This window comes from Sapajus apella, unplaced genomic scaffold, assembly GCF_009761245.1.
Source record: "Sapajus apella isolate SASKATOON/1434 unplaced genomic scaffold, GSC_monkey_1.0 scaffold16, whole genome shotgun sequence".
NCBI lineage: Eukaryota > Metazoa > Chordata > Mammalia > Primates > Cebidae > Sapajus > Sapajus apella.
The window spans coordinates 29,060,603-29,087,830 of record NW_022436956.1 but is presented as its reverse complement, the minus strand read 5'-3'; the positions used below and the strand labels follow the sequence as shown (position 1 = coordinate 29,087,830).

The 27,228-nt window shown below is 34.6% G+C and overlaps 1 protein-coding gene across 10 annotated transcripts in view; it reads left to right on the top strand.

The window, feature by feature from the left end:
• The window catches only part of GRIA4 (glutamate ionotropic receptor AMPA type subunit 4), a 382,079-nt gene that overhangs the window by 271,228 nt on the left and 83,623 nt on the right, over positions 1-27,228 (top strand). For all 10 annotated transcript variants that reach the window (XR_004270967.1, XR_004270968.1, XM_032285714.1 and 7 more), the window contains 2 exons: positions 16,663-16,716; positions 26,325-26,483. Coding sequence is in view for 8 of the 10 variants with exons in the window: in XM_032285714.1 (XP_032141605.1) it covers positions 16,663-16,716; positions 26,325-26,483 (213 nt within the window). In the remaining 2 variants the exon portion in view is untranslated. The remainder of the gene's footprint in view (positions 1-16,662; positions 16,717-26,324; positions 26,484-27,228) is intronic.

Below are 27,228 nucleotides of genomic sequence, written 5' to 3'. Positions count from 1 at the left end.
TCCTGTCTGGTTAACTAGGGTTTAAACCAAAAGTGTTTCCTAAAATCCTACTAAAACATATTATTTCTTTTAGAAATACATTATGTAGAAAGTGATAAAGGATCTTGCACTGCCTTGGGGATTTTGCCATGGATGCTAGTTATTATTAAATAGATGGTGATATCAAAGACATTTGATAGAGAACTAGAACAATATTGATCCCAGTAAGCACTATGGATGTATTTAAGGTATGGAGAAAGATAGTAAGGACTGATCTTACAGTATAAAGTAGATATTTAACAAAACAATGGAGAAAAATTTCTCTACAGTTCACTCACGGGTATCTTAAACTGCCTCTTTATCACATACCTCAGATTTAACTGGAACCCCTTTCAGCAGTATTACCACTTTCATTATATGAAAGGGAATTCAGTGTCCCATCAGACACAATGTGAATCTCAGATTACTGCCAAAACCAGTGACCTTCCCACACTGTTTGCAAATCAATCAAAAAAGCCTAAAAGCCAGGACTGACCTCTCAGTGGCTTATTGTGACCAAAAGAAGACAATAATCCTACCCTCAGGGCAAGATCAATTAGAAAGAGAGGGAAATTTCTCACAAACATAAATGTGGCCATTTGCATGTAAGAGATTAAATGTGGACATGATCCCAGCTAACTTATTCTAAGACTAAGGCACCTATCGTGTCTAGTACCACCTAAGCGAGATGTCAGGACTCAGAATTTTTGTCAAATGGTCAAATGCATGGCAATACTTAGTAAAGGCCTATTTATCTAGAGTCTGCATTTACAAATTTTCACAACTCTCAAACATTAGGAATCGTACCAAATCTACAACTCTGCCAGTTCCCCCCGAACTCCCAAAATGTCTTTATATTGAATAAAGCGTTAAAAGCAGCCAAAGGCTTGAAGAGCCTGCCTCTGTATCCCATAACTGGTTGAATCATTGCCTAAAAGGAAAGGAACATTTTTGTTACTAGCTAATGGCCATAGGTCTCTTTTTTATACCAAAGCCAAAAAAGCAAAACAAAACAAAACCCTCAAAAACAAAACTATAAGAGACAGAAGAAACAAAAAGAAGCACAATAATAAGAAGAAAGCTAGCTATAGTTATAAGGAGGAAGAGTCATTACAGGAGAGATCTCATCATTGGAGATAACAGCTTTATTTAAATCATCTATATAGAAGGATTCAGTGGCATACACTCTTGACAGCAGGAATAAGCCAACAACTGTAGGTGGAGCAGCTCTGCACTTGACACCTCATAAATTCATTTAACATTTGTATGCCAGACATGGTTCTAGGCACTGCAAACGCCTTCTGTACAAAGGTGAACAACTCATGGTCCTTACACAATGTTTATATTCAAGCTGGGAACTCAGAAACATGCATAAATAATTACAAGACAATTTGATGGCTTCAGAAACTGAGATATTATAAAAACGCATGAAGAATCCAGAAGATGGGGTAGCTAAGTGTAATCAAGGGAGTCCCAAATGTTTCACAGAGAAAAGAAGCATTTAAACTGAAAATGCACTGGATTTTCCTAGCCAGAGAAAAAGGGTAAGGGTATTCAAAGATCGGATGAACCATAAAGAAATGAGATCTAAAAATGCTCAAAAACTGATCAAGATTGGGTATAAAGCAAAAGTGGAAGCTGAAATGGAGCAATAGGCAAAGTTGAAGCTGTAAAGATTGGAGGTAGCAGAAATGTAGATTCCTTGCGTTATGCTAGTTTAGTTGTCTATCCTTCCTATTGAAATCGTACCTCCATCAGGGCGGAGTCTATGCTTATTGTTACCCATACATTCCCTAGTGACAATAGGGGTTCACAAAATAATTGTTGAGTAAATTGGAAGTCTAAATGAGCCTCACTTGAAGACACAGGAAGGAGACACATTTTGTATGTGTTTAAGGGAAGCCTTCAATTACCTGGGAGGCTTTCTTGCCAAGAATTTCACCTGTCCAAGATTATGTGACACCTACATATCCCAGGGTTTGTTGTACAGGCTGAAGAAAAGCAAGAGTTTTATTTCCATATATTAAAGTAACAATTGGCGAGATGCAACAGGAACAAGTCAGGAACCCAAAGAAATTACTACAGCAAAGAAATCATATCAGCAATTTCCCGCACTGCAGTACTGGCAGAGCTTGCTGCTTTGCTTCATTATAAAGCTCCTTTTACATATCAAGATTTACTCAGTCCGGATCTACAATAAAGTAAGAAGAAACTCAAAAGATGTGAGGTTATGCTAAGAAGGTGAATTTTACTTCTTTAATATTACTTTTTAGCAGAACTGATTCGAATGTGCAAGTCCCATTATGATGCACTAGGTTTGTCATTTTCATAGAAAACAGAAACAGCTTTACAGATCTGTCAGACTACTGCAAATGGAATTGGTGGGGGTTAGAAAGGGGTGTCTAATTGTCTCCTAGCAACTGTTACCATGGTTACAGCCACACCTCACATCCTTATCAAATAAAAAATAGGATGAAATAAAAGGAAAAGTGAAAGAGGCAAAGGATATAAGTTTTTTCAAGGAAGAAGAAAAACATGATTGTCAGAATGCAAGTGCTTTTGTCTGGGAAGAATTGTGAATTTTGTAATTAGGTTAGGTTCAACTAAATATGTTTTAGTTGATGCTGCAAGAACACTTATTGGAACAATTTCTACTATTGTTTTTGACAGAAACATCCAAAACTTCAGCTCCTTTTACAAAGTTAAAGGAAAATCTGCTTGAAAATTTTAGATATAAAATGAATTAGTTTTTCTAGCCTTAAATCAAAAGCAGCTGCATAGAAGTATCTACTGTGGTTTAGGGATAGGTAAGTAATATTCCTCCTTAAGTAGAAAAGAGAGAATAATTTCATAATTATTCAAGTAGAATTTTGCATTTACTCCTCAAATGTTTAAAAGGCAGTGAGATTAACCAAAGGGAAGCAAAACATTCAACAGTACCTTGGAGGACACTTTTCTGAATCTTGTAAACATCATAAATGTAACTACATTTTTATAAATTATACAGTATTTATATTAAACAGTTCAGTAATAAAGTATACTCTCTTCCAGGAAATGAAGTGATACATTGTTTCACTCCCTTTGATTCAGTCAGAAAAGTAATAGAACAAATTCATTTCTAACCCTTCCCTCAAGATTAGCCACATAATTACTAGTTCCCTACTGATACAGATTTTCTCCAATCTCATATACAACCTGTGACAAGTTTAAGATTAGAAGGAAATGAAGTACTGTCATTTTTACCAAAATAATAATGATAAGGTTCACATAATTGCTGGTAAAAAGAAAAATGAAAGATGGATTAAGATTGAATATAAGACATTATTTTCTATTTTTGAAGTTTTTTTCCCCAGTGCACATAAACCAAAAGTTCTATTCATCCAAAGTCTAGACATATATATAAATATATATATATAATACATGTGTGTGATGAAATATATAAATTCTATTTTTATAATTAATTTTGTGTTCATAATATAATGATATAAATATTATGCAGTAACACAATAGAAACAAATTTTCTTGTCTCTGCCTAGCACATTCTACTATTTTCCTTTCTTATACATGTACCACAACACTTATCCATTTGGTTGTTTATTTAACACACCTTTATCCAGCACCTACTAATTTCCAAGCACTGCATATAAATTACATCAATTTCAGTCGATGCTGTGAAGGAACACTGAATACAAAGAAAAATAAATGAACACAATCAAATAACACAGCACAATGTGGGTAGGTGCAATTTAAAAAAAAGACAGAAGCAAATTGTTGAAAGGGGAGTTTGAATTCCCCAGGCAGAAACGCTGGGAAAGAGTATTCAAGGAAGATGGCATTTGTGAGAACAGAGTAATAGGAGAGAGATTCCTGTCCTGGGAAAGAAGTGAATGTGGTTGGAGCCTAACTGCAGGAGGTATGAGATGGCCAAGGAAAACTGAAAACAGTTTATGAGGGGCCTTATGGGCTTTTCTTGGAAGTTTTAAATTCATTATTGCATCATAGATGTCATTGGATGTTTTTAAACATGATTGATGTCATGTTTTAGAGTCATAATTCTAATGACAACATAGAGAATGAACCAGAAGGTAGAAAGCCAAATATTGAGCAGTGAACCTGGTGACTAAGGTGTGTACCAAATAAGCAATGATACTTCATCTGTAGACTGTATTTTTTACAGTCACATTTATACCAGTGTGTAATTTATTTGACATCTACTTAAATATACATTGAGTGCCTGTTACAGGTCAGGCCAGGCATGTCTTAAGCTCAGGAAAAGCCCCTTTACACTGGAATTTTTATTTTAGTGGGGGAGCTACACAATAAAGAAACAAATATATAATGGCAAATAGTGATAATGAGAAATTATTTGTGTATTAAATTTGTTTATTAAATGTCTATTTTGCCAAACACCATTTTTGTTAAGATTTTAAGAAATATAACTAGTCTAACTAGGGTTTTTAAAAAATAAATTTGTTCTGGCAATTTTAATAGTATTGCTAGGCAATATGAATACTAGCCTTTAAGTTTTGACTGACCTATGGGCAAACATAGGCAAAATAAACTGAGCTTACTATACAAAAATTGCATATCCACAGCAAATAGGTCAATCTAGTTTATTAGGAAGCAGTAATTTTTTTTTTTGCCTTTTTTCAGTATAGTAGACCTATGGTTTATTTTTTAAAATAATATTGGAGGTAATCATTTGAACAAATCTAAATGGGTCTAACTGATTTATTAAGACAGGGCATCTACTTAAATCTGTGTCTTTATGAATCCACTTCAGACGGAGCTCGTTGTCTATTACCTATTTGAAGTATAGGATAACAAAACCCAAATAAACTCAAAAAAAAAAAAAACTTGCTGAATTAAAGGCAAAGCGAATAAAAGCAAAGAGAGTGACTGTGGAGTAATATGAATTTCAGAATTAATCACAATTTCATATGTTAAATCTAATTTAAAACATGCAAATGTAAAACCCTGACCAAAAATGTTATTAGCTGAAGTTATTTATTATTGAAGGAGATTACCTCCAAAATTATGAACAGAATGTATTTTATAGTCTAATTGAGTCATTGTTGTGGATATAGACTATCAAAAATGAAGGAAAATAAGAAAATTCTACTAAAGTAACATTTATGCTTATGCCAAAGCAACATAAAATGTGAAATGTATGTGAAAGTTAAGGAGGTGAGTGAAAGATAATGCTCTAGGAAGAATGTCCTTAAACAACCTTTTAAAACTGCTCTAAATAACTGCATACTCTAGCTCTTGAGATTTCACCGTATATTAGCATATTGAAGTCTCTAAATATTCCTATGGCAAAGAAACCTCTTAAACCTTATTTAACCTAGTGTTCTTTGTAAAATTGGCCATAAAACACTTTCTTTGCAGCCACTTCTTTACAATTTATTTGCTTTATATTCATCCATGAAAATAAAAAGAAACTTAAGAAAAATGAAAGAAGAAAGAACTTTCAGATGATTATATCTCAAATATCACAAAGAAAAGATACATAAAAGGAAGAAGCTATGATGAGAACATCATATATTAACAGAAGCCTCCCAGAGCCAATGGCTCACATAGTCTACACTGGAAAATCACAGAATCATAGACTCTCAGGTTGACTGGATCTTAAAAGTTCATCCATCCTATGAACAAAATCATCACCAGGTGCTTGTGAACTCCATGGTCGAACAATTTCATCTTCAACATATTCAACATTAAAATTCAGCAAATATTTCTTCATAATGATATATCCCTTTGAAATATTCATAACAGTGTGTGATATTTAGAGATAACTTTTATTACCATCACCTCCAGCCCCCTCAAGTTTTCACTATAATTCAAGAATAGGTATCTACTCATTCATGATATATCCAATTAGAGACATCTCAAGAAATTAGATATTCAACTTTCTGGTTAAACAAAATTAACTCTATACACTACTACCTTGGAGTTATCATGTTCAAAAAGTATACCATAAAATGTAAATACCATTGAACTATACTGTGAATAGTTTAATTTTTGTATGTAAATGAACTGTTAATTTTTTATTTTTAATTCACTGAGAATTTTTTCACAGGAATATCTTAGATTTAAAATCTAGAATATCTTAGACTTTTGTTTTTAAGTTCTGAGACACATGTGCAGAACGTGCAGGTTTGTTACATTGGTATACATATGCCATAGTGGTTTGCCACACCCACCAACCCATCATCTACATTAGGTATTTCTCCTTACGCAATCACTCCTGCAGCCCTCCACCCCTTGACAGGCCCTGGTGTGTGATGTTCCCCTCCCTGTGTCCATGTGTTCTCATTGCTCAGCTCCCACTTACAAGTGAGAACATGAGGTGTTTGGTTTTCTGTTCCTGTGTCAGTTTGCTGAAAATGGTGGTTTCCAGCTTCATCCATGTCCCTGCAAAGGATATGAACTCATCCTTTTTATGGCTTCATGGTATTCCATGGTGTATATGTGCCACATTTTCTTTATCCAGTCTGTCACTGATGGGCATTTGGGTTGGTTCCAAGTCTTTGCTCTTGTGGATAGTGCTATAATAAACATGTGTGTGCATATGTCTTAATAGTAGAATGATTTATAATCCTTTTGGTATATACCCAATAATGGGATTGTTAGTTCAAATGGTATTTCTAGTTCTAGATCCTTGAGGAATCGCCACACTGTTTTCCACAATGGTTGAACTAATTTACACTCCCACCAACAGTGTAAAAGCATTCCTATTTCTCCACATCCTCTCCAGCATCTGCTGTTTGCTTTTTAATAATCATCATTCTAACTGGCATGAGATGGTAACTCATTGTGTGTTTGATTTGCATGTCTCTAATGACCAGTGATGTTGAGCTTTTTTTCATGTTTGTTGGTCACATAAATGCTTTCTTTTGAGAAGTGTCTGTTCATATCCTTCACCCATTTTTTGATGGGGTTATTTGTTTTTTTCTTGAATATTTATTTAAATTCACTGTAGATTCTGGATATTAGCCTTTTCTCAGATGGATAGATTGCAAAAATTTTCTTCCATTCTGTAGGTTTCCCATTCACTCTGATGATAGTTTCTTTTGATGTGCAGAAGCTCTTCAGTTTATTAGATCCCATTTGTCAATTTTGGCTTTTGTTGTCATTGCTTTTGGTGTTTTGGTCATGAAATATTTGCCCATGTCTGTGTCCTGAATGGCACTGCCTAGGTTTTCTTCCAGGGTTTTTATGGTTTTAGGTCTTAGGTTTAAGCCTTTAATCCATCATGAGTTAATTTTTGTATAAAGTGTTAAGGAAGGGGTCCAGTTTCAGTTTTCTGCATATGGCTAGCAGGTTTTCCCAACATTATTTATTATATAGCGAAATCTTACCCCATTGCTTGTTTTTGTATGGTTTGTCAAAGATCAGATGACAGCAGATGTGTGGCATTATTTCTGAGGCCTCTGTTCTGTTCCATTGATCTATGTATCTGTTTTGGTACCAGTACCATGCTGCTTCAGTTACTGTAGCCTTGTAGTATAGTTTGAAGTCAGGTATTGTAATGCCTCCAGCTTTGTTCTTTTTGCTTAGTGTTGTCTTGGCTATGTGGCCTCTTTTTTGGTTCCATATGAAATTTAAAGTGCTTTTTTCTAATTCTCTGAAGAAAGTCAATGGTAGCTTAATGGGAATAGCACTATATCTATAAATTACTTTGGGCAATAGGGCCATTTTCATGATATTGATTCTTCCTATCTATTAGCATGGAATGCTTTTCCATTTGTTTGTGTCCTCTCTTATTTCCTTGAGCTTAATTCATAAACTCATTTTCCATACAGTTTTGTTCCCTTGCTGGTGAAGAGATGTGATCCTTTGGAGAGAAGAGGTGCTCTGGTTGTTGGAATTTTCAGCCTTTTGGCACTGGTTTTTCCTAATCATCATGGATTTATCTACCTTTGGTCTTTGACATTGGTGACCTTCAGATGAGATTTTTGTGTGAATGTCCCTTTTTTGATGTTGATGCTATTTCTTTCTGTTTGTTAGTTTTCTTTCTAACAGTCAGGCCCCTCTGCTGCAGGTCTGCTGGAGTTTGCTGGAGGTCCACTCCAGACCCTGCTTGCTTGGGTATAACCAGCAGAGACTGTAGAATAGCAAGACTGCTGCCTGTTCCTTCCACTGGAAGCTTTGTCCAAGAGGAGTACCTTCCAGATGCCAGCCGGAGCTCTCCTGTATGAGATGTCTGTCCACCCCTGCTGGAAGTGTCTCCCAGTCAGGAGGCATGGGAGTCAGGGTCCCACTTGAGGAGACAGTCTATTCCTTAGCAGAGCTCAAGCACTGTGCTGGAAGACCCACTGCTCTATTCAGAACTAGCAGGCAGGAGTTTAATTCTGCTGAAGCTGTGCCCACAGCTACCCCTTCCCCCAGGTGCTCCATCCCAGGGAGATGGGAGTTTTATTTATAAGCCCATTACTGGGGCTGCTGTCTTTCTTTCAGAGACGCCCTGCCCAGAGGGGAGGAATCTAGAGAGGCAGCCTGGCTACAGCAGCTTTCTGGAACTGCAGCGGGCTCCATGCAATTTGAACTTCCTGGAAGCTTTGTTTACACTGTGAGGGAAAAGCCACCTATTCAAGCCTCAGTAATGGCCGATGCCTCTGCCCCCACCAAGCTCAAGCATCCCAGGTTGACTTCAGACTGCTGTGCTGGCAGTGAGAATTTCAAGCCAGTTGATCTTAGCTTGCTGGGCTCCATGGGGGCGGGATCCACTGAGCTATACCGCTTGGCTCCATGACTTCAGCCCCCTTTCCATTGAATGATTCTGTTCTGATGGCATTCCAAGCACCACTGAGGTATTTTAAAAAAACCTCCTGCACCTAGCTCAGTGTCTGCCCAAATGGTCACCCTGCTTTGTGCTTGAAACCCAAGGCCCTGGTGGTGTAGACACCCAAGGGAATCTCCTAGTCTGCAGGTTGCAAAGACCATGGAAAAAGTGTAATATCTGGGCCTGAATGCGCAGTTCCCTATGGCATAGACCCTCAGAGCTTCCTTTGGCTAGGGGAGGGAGTTCCCCAACCCCTGTGCTTTCCAAGTGAGGTGACAATCCACCCTGCTGGTCCTCTGTGGGCTACACTCACTATCTAACCAGTCCCAGTGAGATGAGCCGGGTACTTCAGTTGGAAATGCAGAAATCATCCACCTTCTGCATTGATCTTGCTGGGAGCTGCAGATCAAAACTGCTCCTATTCAGCCATCTTGCCCAGGTTCCCAGTAGTTTAATTTTTAATTGATTACTTTAAGCTTGTTGCACATAAATAGAATTATCTATTGGACTGAGTTAGATTTGCATTATATTTAAAATATGCACATAAACTGTCATTTTAATATACATTTGGAAAAGTACAAGCTACACAAAACTAAATCCAGATTATTTAAGCTTTTCTGCTAATTTGCTTTATTACGTATACATGAAGAAATTGCAAACCCAGGCTAGGATTCATTAAAGTTTACCTGAATTCTCCATCTGTATGTCCCTGTCTTAGTCCCATGCAAAATGGAATTAGGAACATCTTGTGTATATATTGTTATTCAAATAAGCAATATGTTCAGACAAGAGATTATTTGCAAGAAAAAGAATTGTGTATTTGTTTCATTATGAGAAAGCTGGGATTTCTCATAAACATGTTTGGTATTCATCAAATATCTAATATGATAGAGAAAGTTATTCTCACAGACATATATTTTATTCATTTTTCTCTTATGAAAGACAATCAATATTGGCCAAAAATAAGTCCGAATTTCTGTGGTCTAAAGAAGGAAATAGGGTGTAGTGAAAGTAGTATGGAAATTATAGTCCAAAGACCTGGATGGAGTTCCAGCTTCATCACTTAATGACTATATTTATTTAATGTAATTGTTTATGAATAGAGAAATTACCCCTTCTACCTACATCTTATTAAAATTTTATTTATATTGTTTCTTATAAATATCTCTTTAATTTCAAAAAAGCATGCTTCTAATGGCTCTTTCAAACTATTACATGTGTTTCAAACTCATAATCACAAATGCCATACAATGTTCTACACCTCTTTGTAAATACTTTAAATCTCACTAAATTAAAATACTATTAAATCAAAATGGAGCTTTGCTAACAATTGTCCATGGTTGAGATGATGAGAATCTTATTCTCCAATAAGTGCTTTTCAATAGCCATTGGCAGTTCCATGATGGATAAAGGGGTGGCATAGAAAGAACAAAAGACCAGGAATCAAGCAACTGAATTTCAGTCCTTGCCTTTTACTCTATAGTTCTAGGACCCTATTCAAACCATATCTCTTGTAGGGCACTCAATTTGCAAATCAATAAAATTGGGGAAAGGTGCATACAAGTGATCTAAAATCTGTACTGAAGGGATGGAACTGATGGTCATTTTTTTTTTAACATTTGGAATAAAGTCAGGAAAAGAAATAAAAAATAACAATACTAAGAATGGGCATTAATAAGAGAACAGTTTGAAGGTGAAAATTTTGTTAGGAATAGAAATAATTTACTAAATAAAGACACCGAATCATTCATATTAGCCTATGTGAGAGAGTAAACCTTTTTCAACAATTTAGATATCTAAATAGAGGTATGGTAACTTATGCAACCTATGTTTCTTATTATACCTAGAGAGTAAGTATTTGAATATAACATAAATATATTATGCTACAAAGATGAAAACTTGAGATAATTAGCCAACAAAGGTATTTTTTTTCACATTAACAATTCTACTGCTACATTGGTTCAGATTTTTACTTGGAGACTGTTATAGTTGATTTCTGCTAGAAGCTGACCTTAAAAGAAAGATTTGTGCGCAGTTTGTTTGGGAGGTAAGGAACAGGCTTAAAGGTAGTAGAGCAATGCAGTCAATGAAAAGTGCATTTATCAAGCAAATTACCATCTGGGTGACAGGGGGTTAATCCCATTTGGAGTGAATGTAAACTAATTACTGGAGGAGTTTAGTGTAAAACAAACACTTCAGAATCATGTGACTTGTGGGGCAACGGAGTTGGAGTACTTATGTGCCAACTCCTGTCAGTAATTGTATGTGGGCTGCTGGGAAGGAGGAGCATTAATGCTCTGGCACTTATAAACTCTTCCCTCTCCAAGGGCAATGTCAGCTCTGTAGACCAGAGAAAACCTTGAGGCAAGGAAATTCAGGTGCGGCAATTGGAAGGTGAGCAAGTATGCATTGAGATAGCAAGGGCACATTCAGAGGCAAGACATTCACAGTGTCTATTTCAGTAACTGACCATACAGACATTGTGCTGTATGGCTATAACAGGACTTTGTCACCCACAGGAGCACCCTATCCCAACATCTTTCACTGGAAGTCAGTCAGACTTTGCTAGGAACTTCCAGTGACAGTGAGATCACTACTTTGAGAGGCAGCCATTCCCTTTATGGAAAACTGTCTTCTCTCCTTCCTCCAAAAAAGAGTTCTTCCTAATTAGAAACTTCCATAATTTCTAACATCTCCAAGTACAGAAGAAAATGAACACTCTCTCTCTCTCACACACACACACACACACACACACACACACGCCCTGTAGGTCTGTGTGTTGGTATGTGTATGCAGGGGCGTTTGTGTGTCACAGACACACACACAAATGTGTATGTGCATTTGTATATCATTTCTTTTAAAATATCTGATAAGAATTTACATTACCTAGCCTCCTCCTAAATCTCATATCACACTAAACAGCCATAGTTCTTTTTGGTCTAAAATGCTTTATTTTTCCCACCCCATTTTACTTCACAGCCCTGAAACTGAAGTCCTGCTGTTATATTACAAGGTTATAGTTTAAGTCTGTTGTTTGTTTGCAAAAGTCTCTTGCCTTATATTTTTATTTTGATGGAACTGAAGTGACACTAAAACTTTTGATTTTATCTACAGTAAAATACTTTAAAGCATTTTGAAAATCAACATTTGGGGAATATTTGGGAGTTTGGAATTTCTATAGAAAAAGAGGACTAGTGAAAGTGACTGCCCTCATGACAGTAAGTTTACAACATTTACCAGTATCATGGCCCTAACACCTCTGAATATGTTGTGCCATTTTCCCCCATCACTGAATTTTTTGAAATATGATAAAAATTGAAAGAGGAATTTCCAGCTGACTTACAATAATAAATTAAGAGAAAAACCAAAAGTATTCCTACTTTAGTGTGCCATTACATTTCTTTAGTTGGAAGACTATGTTCAATAGAATTATTACAGCCTAGTAGTAATAGTTAGAAATAATACACAGCAACTTTTATAGAAGGACTCCTGAGTACTTTATAAACCACTGATACATAAAGGATTAATGTAAATTCTGATTGTGTATTAAAGGCCAAACTATCCTTCATTTGCAAGTCTCAAATTGACCTTAATATACTAGTGTTTTTGAAATTTATATCCTGATTAATTTCTTTATTCATTCCTTGAATCAATATTTATTTAGCGTCTATTCATTCTTAAAAGTCTGCCTTGTTCTCTTAAGCAAGTGTTATAACTTCTTGAAACCCAGTGCATTCACCTTATTCTGTTCTATATGTTAGTAGCCATTTCTGTTTGAGTCTCATCCCTTTATGAGATAATAAATACCCTTGTAACAGCAGCACTGACAGACTTATCTTTATAATCCTTAAATCTCTTGGCCTTAATCTTATAGGTATGAGGCACTCCATTGACATTTGTTGAACTAAATTGAACTGAAAAGTGAAGTCGACATGGGAAAGTATCCTGATTCACTTTTCTCCAACTTCCATCAATGACTAAGGATTTGGAAGTTGCATTCTTGAAGACTGGTTATGCCATAATTTGTTAATAATGCAGTTAAAAATTACAGTGTTTATACCTGGCATTCACCTTATTAATATGCATAGTCCTGATTGCCTGATTATAGAACTTAACTATTTGACCAGCACCATGGATATTCCTAAACAATGCTCTGCTTCTTAAAAAACAAAAATAAAACAAACAAAAACACACATTCAGGGGAAAAAAAGTAATTACAGGAATCAATTAGTCACTTCTCTTAAACATTTTATTTTGGTAAGGTTAATCATCGTTGAGAGTATATAATTGATATAACTTAGATATCCTTCCTAACCTATTCTACAGAACTCTAAACAGACACTTAATCATTATTTTAAGTCTAGTTGCACCCTCTGTTTCTTTTTAAAATATAAAATATGCAGATTCTCTGCCCCTGCGTTTTCTGTCTTTTGGTCTGAAGTGCTTTGTTTTTTCCACCCCATTTTTATATCACAGTCCTGAAACTGAAGTCCTACTGTTATATTACAAGGTTGTAGTTTAAGTCTGTTGTTTGTTTGCAAAACAATTTTACAACCAAGTACTCACCCTAGGCATTGTTTTCCCATGACAACTAAGCAAGCCACACTTGTGTGAAGACAGTGCTATTTTATATTCCTATCTCTGAAACTGTTTATTTTCCCTATTTATATATATTTTTTCAAATTACATAGGTGATACAAAGTTTGGCCTGCACCCAGAGTCAACTCATTCAAATTTATTCTTTACAGAAGTTATTCTTCACCTTTGTTGAGATAATGAAAGCCATGTGAAACCACAACCATGACATTGTCAGTTTTACACAATCATTTAAAAATAAACAACACCCTGTTTACAGGGGCTACTCAATGGATTGTACATTGAATTTTTTCACAAAGAAACTAAGGAAATGAGAACTTCACAATGTTTGTGCAGTACATTTGTTTTTAGTTTTTTGTTTTTTTCCCCAGCCAGGATCTGGGTCAGCAGAGATAGTGATGCCTCTAGCATCACCAGCCAGGTAAATAAATCTCCAGATCCCTACTCCCCAAGCTGTCAATTTCCAGAATGTTGATGCATATGGAGCTCTGCAAGACCTTTTGTGCCAGGAATTTTGTCCCTTTCAGCTCCTTCTGATATTATAAGTCCTCACCCTTTGAAAATGCATAGTGTAAGTTTTAATTTATTAAAATTTTTTGCTAGACAATCTTGAATGGACAACGAGTTCTTTATGGAGACACCCAGTGCAGAATTTTTATTGATTCCACGTCTTTGTAACATTTACAAGTATTTGCACTTAAGATGGATTTTTTACAAATAAAACTGACATATTTTTGACTGCAGTCACAAAGAAATCAAAAGCTGAGAGTGTCAAGAAATGGGGGGACAGGGGCTTTGAGAGAGTGCAAAAACCTCAACAGCCACACCAGAAAAAGTTAGTGAATCAGAAAGAGATAAATAAAGGATTGCTGAGTGGCAACAACCCCCGCTGAAGCCAAATAGCAGGAATCTGTACTAGGCTTCATAATAGAATATGCCACTTCCTGCCTTAGTACCATCAAGCATTCCGCTGATAATTATCTTTTGCACAAGCTAGACTGGAGACTCCCACAGAATAAGATGGCTCCATCCTGCTCCACCCATGCTAAATCACTCAGGTCTAGATTGCCCAATATGCCACCTAATTCAACTATTTCATAAACTGAGCTTTCTCCACAATCCCATCTATTTGTTGCTTGTCCTCATCTTCATGGTAAGATTCTCAAGGAAAGTTCTATTGTAGATAAATTGTGGACTACATAAATCTGGCAATATAAAACAAGAGAAAGTTTGTGTATAATATTCCAAGAAAGTAAAGAAAATCTTCAGGGGCCAAGAATGACAGGCAGCTGTGATGAAGGAAATTGCCAGACTGGGTAGGCTGATTGGGCATTTAATGGTTTCTCAAGAACAGAAGCTTTGGGTTCAGTCAAGTTAATACATAAAACCAGACCACGGTAGGGCAACAGCTCAAGAAAAGGGTGTAGGTGAAAAAATTCTCTCACCTATACAGAGTCAACTAAGTGTTTTCTGCCTTGGTGTAGGCTTAGTATGGTGAGGAAAATATCTTCCTTGAGAATTTGTCGTCACAGCCTCATTCTTGAGACAGATTGTATTTTGAATTTACACCACACCCTGTGTCTGGGAATCTAGAATTTGAGAACTTATCATAAAAGTGGACCCAGGCCAGTAATACCAACATTGCAGTATCTATTAGAAGCAGACAGAAAACATCTTTGGAAGATTATTTTAAGAGATATTGGCTGTGACTTTCCCAGGATTGTTAAAGGGCAATCAGCCTTCAAAGTCAGGAAGTACAACAAATCCTAAATAATATGAACAGAAATTAATAATTAAAAATCTAAACAACTTGTAGTGACACTGGAGAACATTAAAAACAGAAATGTCTTGAATTTAATCAAAACAAGAACCTAAGATGAGCAAAAATTTTATTTCACAATAGCCATGTACACAAAACTCTTTTCCAGCACAATTCATGTATTCTGAATTTATTTATTTTATTTTTTATTTTTGCGGGTAGATAGTAGTATATATATTTTTATGGGATCCATGAGATGTTTTGATACAGGTATGCAATGAGTAATGATCACATTATAGAGAATGAGGTATCCATCCCCTCAAGCATTATACTTTGTGTTATAAAAAATCCAATTACACTATTTTAGTTATTTTTTTAAATGTAAAATTTGTTATTATTGACTATAGTGACCCTGTTATGCTATAAAATAGCATGTCTTATTCATTCTTTCTAGCTGTTTTTTTCTGTACCCATTAACCATTCCCACCTCCCTCCCACCCTCACTACCCTTCCCAGCCTCTGATAACTATTCTTCTACTCTCTATGTCTATCATATATCCTGGTGTTAAGAGTTTTCCTATATTTCATACATAAGTCACCCAATTACACAATTATTTTTATGCGATATTAAAGTGCTTAAAATAATTTAATTTTTGTCTTTGATAATGAAACTGCATGAAAATTGTGGCTTTCACTGTTATCACTGATGACACCAGTGACGTTACAAAGCTGCTAATTAGTAACTTAAGTTAGATGTTCATATTGAAGGAATTTTCAGTTTTTCAGAGAATGAGAGTTGTAATCTCTAATGCAAAAATAAAATTGAACTTTTAAACGATCTCTAGTTTTTTTTTTTAAAAGATGTTTGAGTTTCTAATTTCCTAAACATTCCTGAAAACATTCTCAAAAAAAAAAAAAAAGAGTCAAACAGAGAGAAAAGCTTTTTGATTTCTTTTTATTTTTTGTAATTACAAGAAAACATTACTGCTTAACGAATGCCAGTGTCAATTCACTGAGTATTTCTAAGGCACAGAGATTGTGCCTTAGAAAAACCTTGCTTCCTGCTCGATCTACTCTTAGGTGATCATTCTTATTCTATGATGAAGACACTGAGCAGCCTATCTTCCATTTTTATAAATTATCAATAAGTAAAGTACATCTAAATTCTTTGGATGAAAATCATTTTAAGTTTTTATATTGATGTATTCTGTTGAGAAATATATGTAAACGTTGGCTTATAGCATTGTCATTCTTTTTAAGGAGATTATAACAATTTTCTGAACAAGGTTGATAGAATGTGATTTAAATAAAAGTGGTACTTTTTACCACTTATTTTGAATATGGCTTATCAATTCTTTTAACTAGAATACATGACTTTTTTTTTTAACTATCATTTTCCCATCATGATGCCACATGGAATTATGCTAAAATAGTTAATATTTTAAAAAAATATTTCAGTGAATTAAAATTGATTTTCTCTTATTTGTTTATATCTTCACAGATTGTAAGTGTTGGGAAGCATGTTAAAGGCTACCATTATATCATTGCAAACTTGGTAAGAATTTATTCTCTACTTTTCATAAGTATTGCTCAAGCACACAAGATTATTTTAACTGTACCTTAAAATAATGCTTCAATAAATAGATTACATTACCTACTAAGCTTTTAATAAAACATATGATGTTTTATTACAATGATCATTAAATTTCATACGTAGAATTCAATATACTTTTATGCAGATTAGCTTGGTGTCTGCCAAAGAGACCTTTAAAAGAAATCATAATGGTTGCTTTGCTATAATACCACTTGTCAAATTAAATAATTTTCTCTGTCTAAATGATAAATGTTACTTTATGGATAAGACAGCCAATATTTGGAAATTACAAGAATGATCTAAACTAATAGCTTGTGTTCTCTAATTTTAAGAATAACTGCATATAATTGGCTATATAAGCAAATCTTTTAAATGAGAGTAATCCAAATTTTAAAAAATTATGTCCGCTTTTTTTCATATCATATACAAATGGCTTATAAATAAGTCACACACATATTTAATAAATTCTTAAAGGCCTGAGAGAAATCCTTTTAGATATCTCTGCAAGGCTCATTGAATATGTCTTGTTAACCATGCAGTGTAGGGGGTAGATTGTATATGGAGTGGTCTATCCACTCTTGCTTTATCATAGAGTACCATTTGCCCTAAGGGCTTGACCCTCAAAGTGGTTTCTACTGGAGAAGTTAATGATGTTTTCTCCTTTTCCTATTTTTACCACACATTTTTTTGATGACTGTCTTGTGCTTGAAACAGAAAAGGAGCTAAATGATGCAAAAGAGAGTCAGATCTATCCATTATTTCTGTATGGCAAGTGGACTGTCACACTTTGAGACAGGAATTTTTGGTCTTTCATGAACTGGGTTTCATTGTGGATCTGAAATATTAAAATAAAGCAATATACTGTGAACCATTATTATATTGTGTTTCTTAAAGTATAATTTTGCAACTTAATGGATTATCATGAAATACTGAGCAATTTTGACTTGTGTTTTCCATTCCCTTTAGTAGGCTGTTTTGAGTGTTTTACTATTTTTTATAAAAATATAAATTTTAAGACAAATATATTCTGATATTAATTACTATAAAAGAAAAAACAGGATTATGGGATATCTGTAAGTACAGTGAAATCATACAATGAGACTCTAAGTAATGACTTGTATAGAAAATAGGAAGTTTTGTCAACTATTCTAACAAACAATAGAATTGACAGGGGAAAAAAATAATGTGTTATACATAAACTGTCATTCCAGAAATTAGTTGCTTACGTTGACAATTAAATAAATCAATATAAGATGGAATGAATTAATATTTATAGCACTCCAAAGGATATTACAAACAGCCCTAGGAAGTAGTAGTATATTTAAGTTATCTAGCATTCCAGTATATGTAGTAGGAAAACATTTTTGTTTGCAATAGGGACTAAAACCATCACTCTCACTAAGAATAAGCAAATTTTATCATATGTTGTTGATATGTTTGTAACACATCATTAGATCAGTGATGGCCATTTACATACATTATAATATAGTGCATTAATATGGATTCTATTGACTTATTCATTTTCCCTAAAGGACTATTACTTATAACACTAGAGTAGTTTTTATTTTATTGAGCCAATCAACAACTATTTTTGAGAGCTATGTACATAAGATTCTCAAATGTGAAGTCAATTCAGCATCAAAATGAAAACTTACATCAACATTATATTTAAGGTCGAAAGACTAAATGATTTTTCCCTAAAATTGGTAACAAAAGTAAGAATGTCCCTTCTCACCACTTCTGTTGAACATTGTACTGAAGGTTCTATTACTAATATTTAGATAAAATAAATAAATAAAAGGCATTGAAAAGGAAGACAATTGTATATATTAAAAAAAATACCAAGAAATCAAAAAATATTTGTAGAACTAATAAGTTCTGCAGGGTTGCAGAATGCAAGGTGAACATACAACAGTGTATTGTATGTCTATATACAAGCAATAAATATTCTAAAAAATTAAACTAAGAAAATATTTCACTGATAATTTATAATTAATGGGGAACTGCTATACCTAAACCAACTCATCAAGGGTAATTTAACAGTAATAGTAAAAACTGATGTCTACAAAAGCAATTCTTATTTGTGATTGGGTGGTTACAAATATTCCAGAATATTTAAAATATTCTGTAGTCACAATGTAGAATATCAAAGCAGAAGGTATGAAGTCCAACCCATCTTTACGAAAAAGGAAAGAATGAAATTTAGCAGACATCAACATGTGATGCATGAAACTGGATCATGAATTTACAAACATGCATTTTTGTAAAAGCCAAGGACCTCCCTTATTTAAACAAGGTTAACTCCCTGGAGAAACTGAGTTTAAATATAAGTATTCTTTAGATTCTTTGAAACTGATAATCTTTTAAACCAAGGAACAAAGTAAGGAATGACACCGAAATATTGGCTTTCTATAGTCTTTAAATTCTTTGGCTGAAATACAGAAAGCATATTTCATGTACTTAAAAAATATAATAGGCAATTTCTTTTGTGAGTAAGATTGCTAATAGGTTGTGAATGCTCTCTGGCATTATTTCAGATTGCCTTGCCATTATCTGTAAGTTGAACTTTTCTTCTTCAATTTACTACCACTCAATCTTTTTCATCATTCTATCCTGATAAAATGAGAATACACTGATGTAATATATGCTCCTCTGATCTTAGCTTTTGGAGCTATTGCACTGTGCCGGCATCTCGCCTCCAACCAGACCAAAAGAAGTAGGAATCCTTTCCCTTAATACTCAAGCCTGAACCTGCAGAAGGTCCAAGAGGGCCCATTGGGAGCTAACAAATCTGAATAGTATGAACTATGCCTGATATCTAATTGAATGGGCATGCATCTCCCTGATTCTTGAAATTTCTCTGGTTATCTCTGCCACTATCTTTAACAATTGCATATTAAGTATAAGCAAACTTGTTAGAAATGAAAGATTGCTGAGATTCTTTGTTCTTTTCTATGTCCTACATGGGATTTGTATGTGGGTGTATGCATGTTTTATTAAAATAAACCCATCATCTGGAGGTACTGGTGAAAGCACATGATATCTCAATAGATTAAGCTCTGTGCCAAAAGTTTCCTAGAAACTAGAGTCAAGAAAACCTTATCTGTCTTTAGTTTTATCCTGGCCTGTTTCTTAGAGATTCAAGTAAGAAAATTGCTTCCTTACTTAGCCCTAGATTTTATCTTTCCTGGTTTTTCTTTCATTTAGCTGCCAGTTATTTTTTAAAGACAAGTATGATATCATTTGCTTAAATTTTTTATTTGCCCCCGGCTGCAAATACAGTAGAAGACATCAGATTCTTCATGATCTGATTCCCATGGATTTTCCAAACCTACTTTTGCTAATATATGTCTCACTTATCCACAGAGCTTGAATGTCTGCAAATGACATATTATACCAACTCTGAGTCATTGCCCCAGTTTTTACCACCATCTTCCAGAGTAAGCATCAAAACCTAAGCACTGCTCTACTTAAATATTTTAGGAAAAAGGATTTGCACTCTTGAACTTAATGCACAAAGCCCTTTAAGGTTTTATCCCTACTTGACCCCACAGTCTTTCCCACTCCACCCCACAAGCATCTCTTCTTCAGACCAAACTAATTCCCAGACACCTAAAGCTGCTTTCCTCTTCCCAGCTTTTTTTAGGCTGTTATCTCTATCAGGAGGTGTTTACCCCACCCAATCCTAGTCAGTGGTTAGTTACAGTCACTTCTAGGAAGCTCTCCATAAATATCCACTTTGATAGTCCCTCCTCTGGACTCTCAAACTAACCTGTGTACTCATAGTATAGAACTTATTCTTGCTTTTTCATTTATCAAATTATTATTTTATACACCCTCTGTACCAGGTACTATCCAACATCCTGTGGCACAACTGCAAATAAGACATTAGCACACTGCAAGCTCACTGAAGGCAGGAACAATGTCTCTTTTTTAACCTTGTAAAAGGGTCCTTATGCCTATTCTTTATCTGTGGAACTCCTGCTTATCCTCTAGCACCCAGCTTATGTTATTTCAATTGTTTTTATTATTATAATTGCTTTAATTTGGCCTCAAAAAGATTTTTAATAGATAGGAAAATGAGGTTCAGTGTAATTTACACAAGATCTCACGGATCAGAATTATCGAAGTTTGAAGCTCTGGCCTGATTGCAAGGAATAAATAAACACAAATAAAATAAATAACTTAGGGAATAATGCCACCAAGTGACCATTTATTTAAGCATCTCCCACAGCACTCGTAAAAGGGACCTAGCATTAAACACATAGCTCTATATTGATATTCACTCCTCTAGCAGTCAAATAATTTAAATATGGCCACCAATAGCCACAAGAAACAGTTGGCATTTCTCCCATTTGCAAGACAAATATTTAGACTCTTGTTCTCATTTCGATTTTTTATTTTATAAATTATCATTTAATTTACATCTGGGAGAACACCTGGCTCAATCATTAAAAAGGTAAAAAATTATAAAATGTTTTGAATGCATAAAGATGAACTGAATCTATTTATTATCTATCCTCCACCATCTCACACCATTCACGCCACATTCAGAACGTAAAGGAAATAGGACATTATTAGGTTACAGGGAGCAAAGTTACTTGTCTACATTTAGGTGTTTGGTTAGTTTCAGAATGGAGAGTAGACATGCTTCCCAAAATTTGCAGTTAGCACATTTTTATTGGAATGCAGTGACCCCAGTTAAGATTCCACCAACTTGGCAATATTATTTTACCTTTGTGCTTCTCGTTTTTTAACTTTTCTGCATTGAGCATATCTGACTCTACCATCTATCTACATGCACATGAAAAGTACATACTTTAAGTCAATTTCTTAACTAATTTTTACAACATAGTAAGGGAGCAACTTCCCCCATTCTATTTGACGTTCCTTCCATTAATTGCACCAGAGCTCTCTCAATATGATTTAGTCAGCCTATGAAACTGAAATACCAAATACAGCAGAAATGTTACCTGAATTAAGTAAAACTTGAAGAATGAGCATTTATTAAACTGCAATAAGTTGACAAACCTATAGATTTATATAAATAGTCATCAGGATATCTGATACCTATAATTCTAAACATTTTATTTTCTACCAAAGGATGTATGAACTACAAACAGAAATAAGAGAAAAAACAAGTCAGGCTTAATCTAGAGAGGGGTAATTAGCCATTGTGAATTTGCTTGTGAAATCCAAGCAAAGTAGTAGCCCATTTTAACAAATAGAAAGCCTTTCCCTTGATCTCTCCCTACCCTCAGAAACATTATTTATTTAGTCACTTAATCACTGATTTCCCCCTGACTGTGGAGTGAATAATTTTTTATGATGTTGCACAGGAACTCTCAGTTCCACAATATTCTTTGGATAAAAAATAAAATCAAAATGGCCACCAAAATAAATGTTTCCAAGAAAACTGCCTCACAGTCTATATACTATCAATTTCCTATATTAAGTCCTAAGAAAATATATGAAAAGAAAAATACTGCCCCTACACAAAACAGACATAGCTGAAATTAACTGAGCCACCCACCATTCATTCAAATCATAACCGAAAGGGGTTTATAATCAGACATGGCAATTTTTCCATTTACCTTCAGCATACGAACACGATGGACTCTGAGAAATGTGAACTATTATTTATCAGCTAGACTTTACATCAGATGATTTTTCTGAAGGCTGCAGCTTTGTGTCTTTATCCTGCAGCTGCGGATAACGTTATGAAAGAAATTTGGCAGACCTTCTATTTCAGCCATGGTTGAAAGAAAATAATAATGTCATCAATTAGCAACTAATGCAATAGTTGAATTACTGTGGCTTTTAGAAAACATTGGAATTATTTGCCTGCCTGTGGGTCTGCCCTATACTCTGATAGAAGCAAACAAACATTAATCTGACATTTTACTAGCTGGAGATTGATGGACAGCGTTTTTTTCCCGTCTCAGAAACATAGGCTTACTTTCTGGTGTCTAGTTTCTTTATCGACAAAATAAGAATGTTACTGATGAGCTGTCAAATTAGCTGACATATTATAGGCATGAAATAAATATTTGTTGAGTGAATTAATTGATAATAATGGTCATTTTCTGAATTCAAAGCAGGTGTGCTTGATACCATAGCATTCTCATTCTCATTTTGAATGTGGAAGATATAAGGTTAGAAAGTAACAGAGGTAGAATCCAAAGTCTGAGCTTTTGTTTTTTTGGTGGAGGTGGGGGTACAATATCACCTTGCCTTTCCTATAGATACTATGATAATTAATAAAAATTTAAAACACACCTCTGTGTAACAATATGCAGGAGTATAAGGTGAAAAAGGCAAACTCAAGAGGTGGTTTGAATGGCTGAAATCTTAGCTCTACCATACGTTTGCTGGATGGCCTTGAATGGTTTTTCTTCAGCCTCCTGAGCCTGTTTTCATATCTGTAGGATAGGGTTAATAATAGGATCTATCTCATAACCTTGTTATGAAGCTAAACTAGATCAATATCTGTGTAATGTGCTTAGCACAGTACCTGGCCTATAATAAGCTCATCATATAATAGCTGTTAGCTCATATACGGGGGCTTCTTGACAGCAAATTTTCTCAGTTGCCCGTAGATTGATCTATTTTTTCTTAGCTAGCCAAGTAGCAATACACATATATTGGTTAGGAAGGCAACCTACTTCATTATGAAAGAAAAAAGAGGAGGAGGAGGAGGAAGGGATGGAGGGAGGGAAGGAAAATGGGAGGGAGGGAGAGAGGAAATAAACAAATAATCTGAAGATCCCAAAACCATGGCCAAGGTGCATTCAGAAGGACAAGCAATTCCAAGTCCTCATTACTTCATACTGTAACTGCAGGGTTATTGCTACACATTTTATTTCCATTAAAAACCAGATCAAACACTCTCCCTTCATTCCGTCAGCAAACTGAAGCATATTCACATTTCAAAAGAAACTTTACTAAATACTAAGAGAAAACAGAAAGAAAGGAATTACAAAGGCTACAAGCTCGTTTGTGTGTGTGTGTGTGTGTGTGTGTGTGTGTGTGTGAATTGTTCAGAATTTTTGAATCCTTTATAACTACCTCTAGGCAAGAAGGGATAGCATCCTTCCCTCCCAGCTTCTTTGCTCCATCTGGTAGACACACCATCTTTTTTCCTACCACACACGAGTCCATGAATGGCCTATCTTGCTCTATTCCCTTGGATTATCATTTCTCAGGACACTTAGACTGATTCCATGACTTTGCTATTGTGAATAGTGCCGCAATAAACATATGAGTGCCAGTGTCTTTTTGAAAAAATGATTTCTTTTCCTTTGGTTATATACCCAGTGGTGGAATTGCTATGTCAAAAGGTAGTTCTATTTGTAGTTCTTTGAGAAATCTCCATACTGTTTTCCAAAGGGTTAGACTAATTCACATTCTCAAAAACAGTTGCAGTTATTAAGTGTTCTCTTATCTCCACATCCTCACCAACATCTGTATTTTTTTAGTTTTACATTATAACCATTCTGAGTGGCATGAGATGGCATCTTATTGTGGTTTTAATTTTTTCTCTGATGATTAGTGATGTTGGGCATTTTTTCATATGTTCACTGGCTGTTTGTATTTCATTTTTTGGGAAGTGTCTGTTCTTGTCCTTTACTCTTTTTTAATGGGGTTATTTGGTTTTTGTTTGTTGATTTAAGTTTCTTATAGATTCTGGATATTACTACTTTGTCAGATTCATAATTTGCAAATATTTTCTCTCATTCTGTAGGTTGTCTGTTTACTCTGTTGATTATTTTGCTGTGCAGAAGCTCTTTAGTTTAATTAGATCCCATTTGTCTTTTTTTGTTTTGTTTTGTTTGCTTTTGAGATCCTAGTCATAAATTATATGTCTAGATCAATATCCAGAGGAGTTTTCCCTAGGTTTTCTTGTAGGATTCTTATATTTTCATATCTTATGTAGTCTTTAATCTATCTTAATTTTTGTATATGGTAAAAGGTAGGAGTTTAGTTTCCTGCATAGGGACAGCCAGTTTTCCCAACATTATTTATTAAATCGAGTATCCTTTCCCCTTGTTTATTTTTCTTGACATTGTCAAAGATCAGTTGGTTGTAGGTATGTGATTTTATTTCTGGTTTTATTTTTGTGTTCCATTGATCTATGTGTCTATTTTTGTACCAGTACCATGTGTTACGGTTACTATAGCCTTATAGTATAGTCTTAAGTCAGATAATGTGATGCATCTGACTTTGTTCTTTTTGCTGAAGATGGCTTTGGCTATTCAAGGTCTTAATAAAGACTAACATGGAATTAATAAGTTCCATATGAATATTAAAATTTTCTTTCTAATTCTGCAAGAAATGATGTTGGTAATTTGATAGGAACTGCATTCAATCTGTAGATTGTTTTAGGCAATGTAATCATTTTAATGACATCTATTCTTCCTATCCATGAGCATGGGATGTTTTTCCATTTTTATGTGTCATCTATGATTTCTTTCATCAGTGTTTGGCAGTTTTCCTTATAGAAGTCTCTCACATTCTTGGTTAAATGCATTGCTGGATATTGTGTGTGTTGGGGGGAGCATTTTTAGATAAGATTGAATTCTTCATTTGGTTCTCAGCTTCAGTGTTGGCTATGGAAATGCAACTGATTTGGGGACATCAATTTTGCATCTTGAAACTTTACTGCAGTTGTTTATCAGATGTAGTAGTCTTCTGGAGGAGTCTTTAGGATTTTCTAGGTATTGTTCTGGCTAGCACTGGATGTAATATATTAAATACAACTGGTGAGAGTGGACATCCTTGTCTTGTTCCAGTTATTAGGAATAATGCTTCAAGCTTTTACCCAGTCAGTATGATGCTTGCCTTGGGTTTGTCATAGATGGCTTTTATTGTTTTGAGATACGTTCTTTTGATGCCTAGTTTGTTGAGAGTTTTTATCATAAAGATGTGTTGCATTTTATCAAATGCTTTTTTCTGTATCTATTGGGATGATTGTATGGTTTTTCCTTTTAATTATGTTTATTTGATGAATCACATTTATTGCTTTGCATATGCTAAACCATCCTTGCAACCCTGGAATAAAGCCTACTAAGCACAGTGAGTTATCTTTTTGATGTGCTGCTGGATTTGATGTGCTAGTATTTTGTTGAGGATTTTTATGACTGTGTTCATCAGGGATGTTGGCTTGTAGTTTTTGTTTTTGTTGTGTCCTTGCCAAATGTTGGTATCTGTATAATGCTAGTTTCATAAAATGAGTTAGTGAGAAACAGGAGACTTTTTGATGCAATCATCTTTATCTCCTATATCCCCCTTTATACTTCATAAAAGGCAATCAGAGTCATTCAAGAAATACTTGAGTTGAACTGAAATAAAAATGTATCTTTGTCTCATGTATTGGATTTTGAATTACAGATTTTAATAGCTAAATAGACATCATTAGGTTTTCCACATCTTTTATTATTTTCCACATTTTTAGCCATTGCTTTATAAGGAATCTATTATTTTGTGTAGGTTATTAATTTATGTTACTATTGAAGAACTGTCATGTATAATAAACTAAATTTAACAATCTTTTGTATAAATATTTATAGGGATTCAAGGACATTTCTCTTGAGAGGTTTATACATGGTGGAGCCAATGTTACTGGATTCCAGTTGGTAGATTTTAATACACCTATGGTAATCAAACTAATGGACCGCTGGAAGAAACTAGATCAGAGAGAGTATCCAGGTTCTGAGACTCCTCCAAAGGTATTTTTTTATTTTTATCTACTGTATTACTGATATTTTCAAAATTTTAAGATAGAAAGTTTATTATACAGTTCTTCCACTAACATTTTGGCAAACATAGTCTGGCATAGGAACAAAGCATTTTGTCTTATAACTGCCCTGCACATGTACTTAATAATTTCTGAATTTCTGTTTTTAAGAGTAGAGTTGATAGACATTAGCTCAATCAGTTTACTAGTATTCTTACAGCACATTGCATATGAATTTCCTTGCAAAATTATATTTTTAAAAAAACTGTTAACTAAATATTCCAAATGTGACAGAGCATTAGTAAATTTTTTCCCACATTTTTGAAATGATTTGCAATGAGTAAGCAAATTAGGAAATGCGCAGAAGTGTAAAATATACAAGCTTCTGTAAAAGTTCTCTTTCCTAGTTGTTTTCATGTTTTTCTGACTGACATTGTGAAAGTATGCTATTAATATTTGCTCAGAAAAAAACTGGTAAATTTATGATCATAAGCATATTTGTTCAAACTAAAAGAGTAGATGACTTTCTTAGACCTCATGTTAAATTATGACATAATGTTCCTTAAACTCCAACTTAGTAGTTTGAGCCCCTACCAAATAAGGCACCATCATGATCATTTGCTAATCTATTACTTACAGTGTATTCCAGTAAAAAGTTTTATATATAATTTGGAAACTCAAGCCTAGAAAAAATAAGATCTAAGACTAGAAGGTTTCAGCTCTGCTTCTATTTCCTA